Source organism: Eschrichtius robustus, chromosome X (genome assembly GCF_028021215.1).
Source record: "Eschrichtius robustus isolate mEscRob2 chromosome X, mEscRob2.pri, whole genome shotgun sequence".
In the NCBI taxonomy this organism is placed as follows: domain Eukaryota; kingdom Metazoa; phylum Chordata; class Mammalia; order Artiodactyla; family Eschrichtiidae; genus Eschrichtius; species Eschrichtius robustus.
The window spans coordinates 49,634,977-49,647,775 of record NC_090845.1 but is presented as its reverse complement, the minus strand read 5'-3'; the positions used below and the strand labels follow the sequence as shown (position 1 = coordinate 49,647,775).

Below are 12,799 nucleotides of genomic sequence, written 5' to 3'. Positions count from 1 at the left end.
TATACATATACATATGTTCCCATATCTCTTCCCTCTTGCGTCTCCCTCCCTCTCACCCTCCCTATCCCACCCCTCTAGGTGGTCACAAAGCACTGAGCTGATCTCCCTGTGCTATGCGGCTGCTTCCCACTAGCTATCTATTTTACTTTTGGTAGTGTATATATGTCCATGCCACTCTCTCACTTTGTCACAGCTAACCCTAACTTCATTCTTTTTAATGGCCAAGTAACATTCCATTGTATGTATGTACCACATCTTCTTTATCCATCTGTTGATGGACATTTAGGTTGCTTCCATGTCTTGGCTATTGTAAACAGTGCTGCTATTGTAAAGCTGCACTGAGCAGCTTATGGGATTTAGTTCCACGACCAGGGATCAAACCCGGGCCCTTGGCAATGAGTGTGCAGAGTCCTAACCAGTGGACTGCCAGGGAATTCCTGATTCTCTTTTATTTTAATGGAAAAAAATGATCTTAATTTTTTTATGGAATATAAATAGATTAGCCAAGAAAATAATGAAGAATAGGAAAGTGACTTAGTCTTACCAGTTATTAAACATACTGAAAGCTACTGCCATAGGAATAGACAGATTGGTGGAAGGAAGCAGAACCCATTGTAGCTGGAAATTTAGTATACAACAAACATGTTCTTCAAGTCAATGAGAAAAGAATAGTTTAAGTGGTGCTAGCAAAACTGATTAACCATCTAGATGAAAATACTGCATGTACAGAAATGGATTCCAGATGGATTAAGAAGTTAAATTTAAAAAGTAAAGTCTTAGAAGACTAAAATTTCGATATTTACATAAGAGATATTCAATAAAGTAAAAGATATTACTGAGTGACTATGGGGTGTACTAAATGGTCATTATCTGAAGAAAAGACTCTTCTGTGCCAGTCTTCTCCCCCTAGTTTTCCAGATATAACTGCAGTTATTCATTTGTATATCTGTCTAGTCCTTTTTCAATACATTTAAATATATACTAGAAAGCATAGCATTGTTCGGGATGGTTCTTCTTTTATGTACAAAGTATCGTATTATAAATTTTCTTTCAGATCATTTTTTTCACTCAACAGTAGGTCTTAGAGATCTATCCACATTAGTACACATAGATCTAGCTCATTCGTTTAACTGTTACTTGTTTATAACCAAGTTTAGCATACTGTGACCCATTTTGATCCTGGGCAGATTACTTAACCACCTTAACCTCAGTTTCTTTACTTGCAAAATGGCTATGACAATAGTAGTGACTATCTCAAAGGGTTGTTGTAGGGACTAAATGTGTTAATATACAAAAAAAAATTTAGGACAGTGCTTGGCATGTAATAAACTTTGTTATTGACATTTTGATTATTTCTAATTTTTCACAATTACAGACCATGCTGCAACTGACTATCCTTTTACATATTTTCTTATACAAATCAAGAAATAATGTAAATAACCAAAAATGAAATTGCCAGAGCTCTGGTGTGCTGCTTAACTAGGGTTACTATGAAGTCTTAATAAAAACCTCTTTTAACAGAAGTCTTTTCCTTTTATCAAGTTGCCATTTCTTCTACTCTCTTGAGTTTGATAAAAATACATTCTAGGGACTTCCCTGGTGGCGCAGTGGTTAAGAATGCGCCTGCCAATGCAGGGGACATGGGTTCGATCCCTGGTCTGGGAAGATCCCACATGCCTCAGAGCAACTAAGCCCACGGGCTCTAGAGCCCGTGCTCTGCGACAAGAGAAGCCTCCGCAGTGAGAAGCCTGCACACCGCAAAGAAGACCCAACACAGCCAAAAATAATTAAATAAAAAAACCCCATTCTATCAAGGTATATACTTTTTATCTTAAAAAAAATCTTGGGCTTCCCTGGTGGTGCAGTGGTTGGGAATCCGCCTGCCAATGCAGGGGACACGGGTTCGGGCCCTGGTCTGGGAGGATCCCACATGCCGCGGAGCGACTGGGCCCGTGAGCCACAGTTGCTGAGCCTGCGCGTCTGGAGCCTGTGCTCTGCAACGGGAGAGGCCGCGATAGTGAGAGGTCCGCGCGCCGCGATGAGGAGTGGCCTCCGCTCACCGCAACTAGGGAAAGCCCTGGCACGGAGGCGAGGACCCAACACAGCCAACAAAAATAAATAAATAGATTAATTAATTAAAAAAACAAAACAAAACAACATACCGATGACTGAGCCGCACCCCGCAGCAATTAAATCTGAATGTCTACAGATAGGACCCAGTCCAGACACTAAAAAAAAAAAAAAATCTTTTGTTTGAACCCTTCTCATATTTCAAACACTACTGTGGATTTATTTATATATTTCTTTTTTCATTTTGGTGGGGTTTAGGAAGGGATGGGAATTAATTTAATATGTTGTCAACCATCCTGAAATGGAAATCATACCTAAATTTTTAACTAGCATATTTGATTATTTCTCTATCAGCATCAAAGCTTAAAATAGTTCTGTCACTCCTTTCTCTCTTGCTCCCCCTTGCAGAGGACAGAAATTGTTTTTATTCTTCCTTCTCTATTAGATTTTAATGAAATAATCTGGAATTTTAATTCCAGACTTACCTTTTTGCATTACAGTTGACCTTTGAACAACGTGGGGGTTACGGGTGCTGGCCCTGAGCAGTTGAAAATTCATGATAACTTTATAGTCGGCTTTCCATATCTGCAGTTCCGCATCCAAGGATTCAACCAACCACCTATCATGTAGCACTGTAGTATTTATTGAAAAAAAAATCCATGTGTAAGTGGGTCTGTGGAGTTCAAACTTGTGTTGTTCAAAGGTCAACTGCATATATCTTCTATTTTAATTACTGTTTAGAAAATTTTACCAACCATATTAGCCACAATTACTTAGGCTTCATTTTAAATAAGCATTATTGGAAGTTTCTTGCTATTTATTGTATGCTACATCCTCCTTTTCTAATGGCTTTATTTGGCCACATTTTAATTGAAATTCTTTGAGTACTATTTTCAGGAATGGTAGATGGTGTGGTATACTTTCTGTGTCCCTCTTTTCATGGAAATATGTGCATTTTTCCCTTATAAACGATTGATAGCTTGTCTGGGTTCAGAATTTTAGGGTCACAGTCCTCCCTCAGAATTCTATAAACATTGCTCCTTTGACTTCTAGTATTTAAGGTAGCAAATTAGAGGTCCATTGCCTGGTCTTTCACTGGTTGGTAACCTTATACTTCTGTCTGGAAATATGTTGGCAATTCAGATATTTAACCAGAATGTCTAGGTGTCTAACATTTTGATTATTTCTGCCCTGACATTATGGATCCTTTAGATGTGGAAATTCAGAGATTTCTTAGGGAAACTTTCTTATTGTTTTGATTTTTTACTTTTTCTCACTTTGAGATACTGTTTTTCTTTTCCAGCAAAGGAAATTTTATTTACTATTTATTATTTATTTTTCCAGTTTTATTGAGATATAATTGACATATAACAATGTAGAAGTTTAAGGTATACAATATAATGATTTGAGATATATATATATAGTGAAATGATTATCACAAAAGTTTAGTTAACATCAAAGATATTGTTTTACAAGGCATTGATTTATTATGCAGGTAGGTTTGTAACATAGTTATGAAATGTAACAACTGCTGCATTTTGCTGTATGAGAGGAGTCAAAGTAACTACCTAACAAAGAATATCAGTGATTTTATAGGTACTGAGAAAAGAATTGACAGGTGAAAATAGATACATACATACACACATACATACAATAAAATAAAGCACTCATTTGAGTGGTGTTAGAAATGTGCAAGAGAATTTCTAGACTTTAATTTGGAACTTGATCTTCCATTTTAGGACCGGAAATTAACCAAAGCTGAGCAGCAAAGGTTCAAGGAAGAAGCAGAGATGTTAAAGGGTCTCCAACATCCCAATATAGTTCGATTCTATGATTCCTGGGAGTCTATATTAAAAGGAAAGAAATGTATTGTATTAGTGACTGAACTTATGACATCAGGAACCTTAAAGACGTAAGTTGACCCTGATAGTGCCAATGGAGTTTTATTTGGAAATAATTTTCAGGAGTCGCAAAAGTTGTTTGTAAAGTAACACTACTTGATTAAAGAATTTGTAGAATCTGAATCTAGTGACTATATTTCAGGGCAGGTTAAAAAATTTGGATGTTAATGAAGTTTGTTAGAAAATACAATGTTGAGAAATTAATATTTGTGGGATATCATAGAATTTTAGAATTAGAAATCATTACAGAGATAATATAATGTCATTTTGTAGAAGATGATGAAAGTTTGGGGACGTGGCCAGATTCACATATCTAGTGAGCAGTACTATGTAATTATAGTCTATCATTTTGTTTCTGACTACAGTATTTCATTTGATGGTATAACCACTTATTTGTGATTATTAAATGTGTGATGTACTTTTTCTGTTTCCTAGCATCTTTGCACTAAAATTTTACATAGTTAAACCCTCTGATGACTCTATTTAAGCAGCTATTAGGAAGTAGAGAGGACTTTGTTTTTAAATTTTTGATGCCATTCCACAAAAGGTCACTCTGATTAGAATGATTCTTGTTTTGAATTAAAAATGCTAAACTTAGTAGGATGTCTTCTCTAAGAATGAGGCTTTAGATTTAATAATTTTTTGTCATAACAGACAATAGAAGATAACTCAGTGATGGCAATCATAATATATACAGTACCAGCTAGCTTACATGATTTACCCTAATGTGCTCATACAGTAAGCTAGGTATGTTTGTTTACATGTGGTTTTTGTTTCTTTGTGTAGGTACTTAAAACGATTTAAAGTCATGAAACCAAAGGTCTTAAGGAGCTGGTGCAGGCAAATTTTAAAGGGGTTGCAGTTCTTGCACACTAGGACTCCTCCTATTATTCACCGGGATCTGAAGTGTGACAATATTTTCATCACGGGACCCACTGGATCTGTGAAGATTGGTGATCTAGGACTAGCCACCTTAATGCGCACATCATTTGCTAAAAGTGTCATTGGTGATTAACATTTTATAGTTTGTTGGTTGTGTAAAGACAGATTTTTTAAATTGTATATGTCTAGAACGGGGATCAGCAAACCACAGCCTATGGGCCAAATTTGGCTTCACCGCCTATTTTTGTAAATAAAGTTTTGTTGTAACACAGCCACACCCACTCATTTACATATTGTCTATGGTTGCTTTTTCACTACAGTGTCAGAGTTAATTAGTTGTGATAGAGCCCATGTAGACTACAAAGCCTGAAATATTTACTGTTTGGCCCTTTACAGAGAAGTTTGCTGGCCCCTGGTCTAGAATGTGAATTTGCTTTGAAATATCTATTATATATTGACTGATTTTAGAGACATCCCAGTGTATTTCTTTTGTGATGTATTTAATATTATTGAAAGGTTCTGAGGACTTAAGAAAGAGGATTTACTACTTCAGAAAAATTTAAATAACTAAAAACAAGGATAGAAATAAAAACAGATTTTGGTAATCATTACCTAATTTTGAACATTGCAAATTGTACTTCATTAAGTACAATTAAGGAAATTAAGTTAAGGAAATTATATGTGTATATATATGTATATTATATGTATAAATATATATATATGTATAAATATATATATATATATATATGCTTTTAGGGAGCAGAAATTAACTCAGGTAATCCTTATGGCAAAGGGAATGTGATCTTGGTGGATACATGGATACATTTTTTTTTTTTTTGGTCACACTGCGTGGCTTGTGGGATCTTAGTTCCATGACCAGGGACTGAACCCCGGCCCTTGACAGTGAGAGCGCAGAGTCCTAACCACTGGACCGCCAGGGAGTTCTCTACATTTTTCTTTTTTTAAAAAAAATGTGGTTGTGGTATTTTGTAGGCACTCCTGAGTTTATGGCCCCAGAGATGTATGAAGAGCACTACGATGAATCTGTGGACGTCTATGCTTTTGGAATGTGTATGCTAGAAATGGCTACTTCGGAGTACCCTTATTCTGAGTGCCAGAATGCAGCTCAAATATACCGTAAAGTAACTAGTGTAGGTATAACTTTATTCTTTTTACTTCACAAATTGCCACATTTAATGGTAAAGTCAACTTAGAAGTCGACTTAGTCAAACCTAATTTTGGTGTAAAGCAACTATATTCCAATAAAAATTAATTTTAAAAAGCCTAATTTGGGGGCTTCCCTGGTGGCTCAGTGGTTAGGAATCTGCCTGCCAATGCAGGGGACACGGGTTCGATCCCTGGCCCAGGAAGATCTCACATGCCACGGAGCAGCTAAGCCTGTGCGCCACAGCTACTGAGCCTGCACTCTAGATCCCGCCTGCCACAACTACTGAAGCCCGTGGGCCTAGCGCCTATGCTCCGCAACAAGAGAAGCCACTGCAATGAGAAGCCCGCGCACTGCAATGAAGAGTAGCCCCCGCTCACCGCAACTAGAGAAAGCCCACGCACAGCAACGAAGACCCAACACAACCAAAAATAAAAACAGAAAAAAACAAATTAAAACAAACAAAAAACCTAATTTTGGTTTAGTTCTATATAACAGTGCTAAATTTAACATAATTGTAATGAAATAAGCTTTAGATTTATGCTGTATACCTATACTCAAATGGGGTCATATAAAATGCTCTGTATTAGTATCTTTGGGGAAAATGTACAGATATATCATCTATATCCATTTGTTTGTAAAGAATTTTTAGATATTTATTAAATGGATCTTATTTTCCAAAGCTACATAATAAAGATTGGCTAAATGGTTTTGAAGATTTCTTCTAGTTCTAAAAGCCTGATTATGAAGTGGCATTCAATGGATACAGTATTTGGTTCCCTGCTATGAGTAATTTTTCGCATTAGAAATTACAAGGAATGCAAAGATGAGTAAGAAGTGTTTGCTACCTACAAAGAGCTTACATTTTTAGTAGGGCAATAATATAAACTCACAAATAACTATAAAAATAAGAGGATAGGAGTATACTAAGGGAGGTAGAAGCAAAGTGTTAAGATTGTTGAAAATAGGTCCTTTCATATCCAGTTGGGTGGCTCAAGGTAGGCCACAAAAGAGATTGTTAGAGTGTTTCAGGTAACATACTAATAGGTACCATTTTTAAATACATAATATATGCCACATGCTTTTATCTTTATATTCCTACAAGATGGCAGTGTCTTCAGTTTAGAAATGATGAGACTGAGAATCAGAGGTTGTGACCTGCCCAAGTTCACACAGCTACTAGTAATGGTGGATTTTGACCTCAAGTCTGACTCTAGAGGTTTGTTTAGGGAGACAATAAGAAGTCCAGAATTCTATATGACAAATGACCTAGTTTCTCCAACAAATCAATTTCCTGAAAGAAAAAAGGGGAAGGGACTGTTACAGAATACAAGAGACTTAAAGTAGTGATGAGCTGGTAAATGTTTAACAACTGATTCTCTGAAAAAGAAAAAGCACTGATTTCTAGCATTTGCTAATTTCCTTGGTGTAAGTGCTCCCACCATGACTGATTTCAAGTCACCAATGTGACCTTACTTGAATGCAGGGTTAAGAAAGGGTGCAGAGTGGCACTCATATAGTATTTCCACCATACGGATACAAAAGATGTAAACAACTGCAAGAGCATAAATAATAGTAAAATGTAGTAAAACAATCAAGGAGTCGTGTTTTCAATATTTATTACCTTAGCTCTTAATATAATTTATTTAATCGTAAGTTTATATAATTTAAATTTTATAAATGGATGTATTTAACAATCAGCTTGCACAATTCCTGAAAATGTAATAGTTGGCTCTTGTGAGCTGGTATGAGCCAGTTCCATTGCACCATACATGTAATGTATGGACCTTGTTTGGCTCCTGATTTGAACAGACCAACTTGTAAGAACACCTCATTTAGACAATTTGGAAAATTTGAGTATGGATTGGGTTTTAGATGATATTAAGCAATTATTGATAATTATTTTAGGTGGGATGATGACATGATATCTGTTAGAGATAGAAACTGGAGACTTTATGGGTGAAATGACATGATGCCTAGTATTTGCTTTAAAATATTCCAGGATAAAAGTGGTGTGGGAGTAGATAGCCGAAACCAGGTTAAGGAATGATGCTTGTTGTTGAAACTGGTGATGATTACATGGGACTTCTACTTTTGAGTATGTTTGAAAATTTCTATAATAAACAGCTGAGAAAAAGAAATGGGGCTAGAACGCCCTTTTAGTTTGGGCCCATATATTGTACGACCACAAATAGAAGAGTTTTTACTTGATTTTGTAAGTTGCAGCTCCCCAATTATTTTTACCTAGGAGCAGAGAAAGGCAGTAATTATCCAGGGCTGGGGAATGGGTAAGAGATCAGTGGAAAGGTCAAAGAGGGCTTTTTCTTTTTTTTTCTTTTTCCCCCAGGCTGGCACTGGTTTGGCATCATGCTGCCTGGGTTTTTTTTTTTTTTTTTTTATGGCTGTGTTGGGTCCTCGCCTCTGTGCGAGGGCCTTCTCCGGCCGCGGCAAGCGGGGGCCACTCTTCATCGCGGTGCGTGGGCCCCTCTCACTATCGCGGCCTCTCTTATTGCGGAGCACAGGCTCCAGTCGCGCAGGCTCAGTAGTTGTGGCTCACGGGCCCAGTCGCTCCGCGGCATGTGGGATCTTCCCAGACCAGGGCTCGAACCCGTGTCCCCTGCATTGGCAGGCAGATTCTCAACCACTGCGCCACCAGGGAAGCCCCAAGAGGGCTTTTTCTATAAGTAGAATAAAAAATTCCATTTTTTGTATGGTGATTTTATTCTTTTATATTCAGGTCACAGAAATGCCATATCACAATTCAGATTTCCATCTCTACTAAAGCTTCTTGAATTTGAGGCCCAAATTAACTCCTAATCTCACCAGATTTATCTAGGATATGGTACTTGGCTTTCTGATTCTGTATTCTGTGAGGTAGTGTGAAGACCCAGAACTAGATCTTAGATTGCCTCATTCCGTGATAATTTTTCTATTATACCTTTCTGCTTATAGCTTAATTTTGAATTTTCTATTAAATGATGGCAATGTTCTTGTATTATTTTTTAAATCTAAAACCCATAAATTAAGGGTAACAGAATGTAAAATAAGTAGATTTAGGCAGCTAACAGTTATTATAAGAACGTTTTGAATTATCTGGACCTCATTAATTTGATATTGAATCCCTAGAACCTGATAATTAGCTTGAGGTTCTCTCAATATTTTGGTATTGTTTAAGGATAAACATAATATAGATTTCTCAAAAGTTTATATATAACAATATATATATTTTATATATATATTTACTGATTGCTCATTGTGTCTAGCCATTCTAGAAGACTTTGAAATATTGATTTGAAATGTTTGCGATAGAGGAGGCCTTATTTAGAATTTCTAAAAGTGTTTTTTAATAACTGATCTTTCTGATTTCAAAAAAACACTTGTTTATTATATTTTACTAATTGGGGTTATACTGTATGTACATTTTGGGATCCTATTTTTTTCCTACTTAATGTGGCAGCATGAGAATTCTCCACGTTATTAATTACTATGAGAACACGTTTAGTTTCCATGTATTAGCATATGCATATATATGTATATCACATAATTTATGTAATATTACCTCTGTTATTAGAGATTTAGATCGTTTACAATTTTTCACAGTTATTTGTAGAGCTATGACAAAATCCTTGTCAAAAAGTTGTTAAACTTATACTGTATGTATATATTTATCTCATTTAAAATTTGAATATGGTTTAGTGGTAAAAAATCATTATTTTAGTAATGATGTTGGCTTGGGCTTTCAGTTGCTTAATTTGTGACTAGAAACCGTTTTTCTTCCTCCAGGGTATAAAACCAGCCAGTTTCAATAAAGTCACTGATCCTGAAGTGAAAGAAATCATCGAGGGATGTATTCGTCAAAATAAATCTGAAAGGTGGGTGCACATGTAGTGAAATGACATAACTGATGGATGAATTTTTCTCTTATCTTGCGCTGGGTCTTTTTCTGACCTTTGAATCATGCTGGGTATGACTTTTGAGTGGAATCCAAACCATACTGACTAGAGTGAAGTGTATCAGTGCCATTTTAAATCTTGTTTGCCATTTTTTTTGTTTTGTTTTGTTTTGTTTTTTGTTTGTTTGTTTGCCATTTTAAACTGATATCATGTGCTGAATTTTCCTTGAACTGAAATTTGGGTTGTGTTTGTCTGTGTGTGTTGTGACAAGATCACCTTCAGCCATCAGTTTAACAGTCACTGGGCCCCCCTCCCAGGTTAACTTGCTTCTAACAGTTGGTAGATAGTAGAGAGTTTCCTGCATTGTCACCTTCACATAAGTACTTAAATGGTTTTTTATGATAGTTTAAGAAAAAATTTAACCATCAATTCACCAGATGTTTTTTATTTGTCCATAATGTCCTGTGTCATGATAACGGTAAAGCTGATAGGGCTATTTTTGTTCCAGAAATAGTATTCTAGATTTATTTGTATCACAATTTGTATTTTTCTTATGGACAATTCCTTTTAGTTTTAGCTTTTCCCTTTAATTTGAGCTTTGGACAGTTGCTGACTCAAATTGCTCGGTTAGTATTTTGATTTTTACCTCCTTATTGATTATGATTAATAAGGTGATAGATCCTTTATAGAAATTATTTCCACCAGCATTTCACTGACTGTCTCCCATTTTTATTAGTTATCTATCTAAGTTTAGTGTTGCATATCTGAAAATATAAAAAGTCACTAAGATAAAACCTGTTTAATTATAGCTTTATTACACAACATTCTTGGTGTCTGTGCCAACAGGCTATATCTATATACCTCTATATTTTAATTATGGTAAAATATAAATAACCTAAGAGTCACCATTTTAATCATTTTAAAATGTACAATTCAGTGGCATTATGCACATTCACATTGTTGTACAACCATCACCACTATTTCCAGAACTTTCTCATCATCGCAAACAGAAACTCTGTGCCCATTAAACAGTAACTCCCCACTCCCTTTCCCCTCAACCCCTGCCAACCTCTATTCTACTTTGTCTCTACTTCTATGTAGGTACCTCATATAAGTAGAATCATAAAATATTTGTCCTTTTGCGTCTAGCTTATTTCACATAGCATAGTGTTTAAAGGTTGATCCATGTTATAGCATGTATCAGAATTTCCTTTGTTTTTACGGTTGAATACTATTCCTTTGTGTGTGTGTGTGTGTGTGTGTGTGTGTGTGTGTATACACACACACACCACATTTTGTTTATCTATTCATCTGTTAATGGACACTTGGGTTATTTCTGCCTCTTGGCTACTGTGAATAATGCGGCATGAACATTGGTGAACAAGTATCTTCTTGAATCTCTGCTTTTAATTCTTTTTGGTATATGCCTAGGAGTAGAATTACTGAATCATACGGTAATAATATATTTAATTTTTTGAAGAACCACTATATTTTTTCCATAGTGGCTGCATCATTTTGCATTCCTTCCAGCAATGTATGATGGTTCCAATTTCTCAGCGTCCTCACCAACACTTATTTTCCATTTTTTGTTAATAGGCATCCTAATGGGTATAAAGTGGTATCTTATTGTGGTTTTGATTTGCATTTCCCTAAGGACTAATAATGTTGAGTATCTTTCCATGTGCTTATTGGCCATTTGTATATCTTCTTTGGAGAAATGTCTATTCAAGTCCTTTGCCTTTTTAAAAAATTGAGTTGTTTATTTTGTTGTTGTTGTTTTTGAGTCGTAGTAATTTAGGCATGCTTTTTTTTAAGCTATGCTAAAACTACTGTGTTGAAGTAGCCATTTTAGTTTGGTTTCTGATTGTTGTTCGTACAGCATTTTAATTATGATCTATTACCAAAGAACACTGGAATATTCAAAAGGATTTATGGCACATTAGTGTTTTGGAAAGAGCACAGGCTTCCACAGCAGAATAAGATTCAAATCTGGACTCACACTTAGCCAGTGTGATCTTGAGAAACTTACTTTAGCTGTTCCTAAAAATAGGTATTATTTTGGTAGTTAAAAAGATAATGAATGCATATAAAATACCTAACAGGGTAATAAGTATTTAATGAATGATATTGTCTGCTGCTATTGCAGTGGTTATTCCTTAGTAAAAGTATCTAGGCAAAACTTTCATTGAGAAGCGGAGTGCTTAACTTGGTTGTGCCTTCTTAAACACATCTCACCTTAGCCTTAAGACTAATTAGTCTGAGCAAGCTTGTTCTTTTTTATAAAACTGTCTTAGTTAAGTGTTTGTCTTTTGATCACTAAAAATGTAGAAGGTTGAAAATCCTCAACTTACAGGATACCGTGCTGTCAATATGCTTTATCTGTTTTAAATAGTGCAGGAGGGGCTTTCTACATACAAACTATGGAATACATCAGTTGTAGCTCTCACTGGCCTGTAATATAGATAGATATATTTATCTACTTTAGAAGTTGGTCAAAGAAAAGGAAATTAACTCTCCCAGCTTATAAAAGAATCTTTTGAACCTCTGTGCTTTTTTCTCTTCAGCGGTGGTTAATCCCTAATATTAGGCTAGAGTTGTATCCATTATGTGTATACTTTGGCCTAGGATACTGGACTTAAATACTTTAAGAAAACCGTGTGACTTTGCTGAACTGAATTAGCTTCACCCATGGCGTTCTCTAAAGAGTGAAGTACACTGACTAGATTATTGTTAATAGAGTTAATGACTTCTATTTATAACATTTGTAAAAGTGTTTGAATTCCTAATTTACTTTAGAGTTTATATACCTCGAAGAGTTTTTAGTTTCCTTTGCCAACAATCTGTTGTGTGAGTTTTAGTAACTTAAGCCAGTGGCTTAGGGAAGATAC

General features: G+C 35.6%; 1 protein-coding gene across 2 annotated transcripts in view; it reads left to right on the top strand.

Annotated features, from left to right (window-relative positions):
* Positions 1-12,799, top strand: part of WNK3 (WNK lysine deficient protein kinase 3) — a 120,693-nt gene that overhangs the window by 20,529 nt on the left and 87,365 nt on the right. For both annotated transcript variants that reach the window (XM_068533853.1, XM_068533852.1), the window contains exons 2-5: positions 3,810-3,982; positions 4,758-4,978; positions 5,847-6,004; positions 9,802-9,890. In XM_068533853.1, the coding sequence (XP_068389954.1) occupies positions 3,810-3,982; positions 4,758-4,978; positions 5,847-6,004; positions 9,802-9,890 (641 nt within the window). The remainder of the gene's footprint in view (positions 1-3,809; positions 3,983-4,757; positions 4,979-5,846; positions 6,005-9,801; positions 9,891-12,799) is intronic.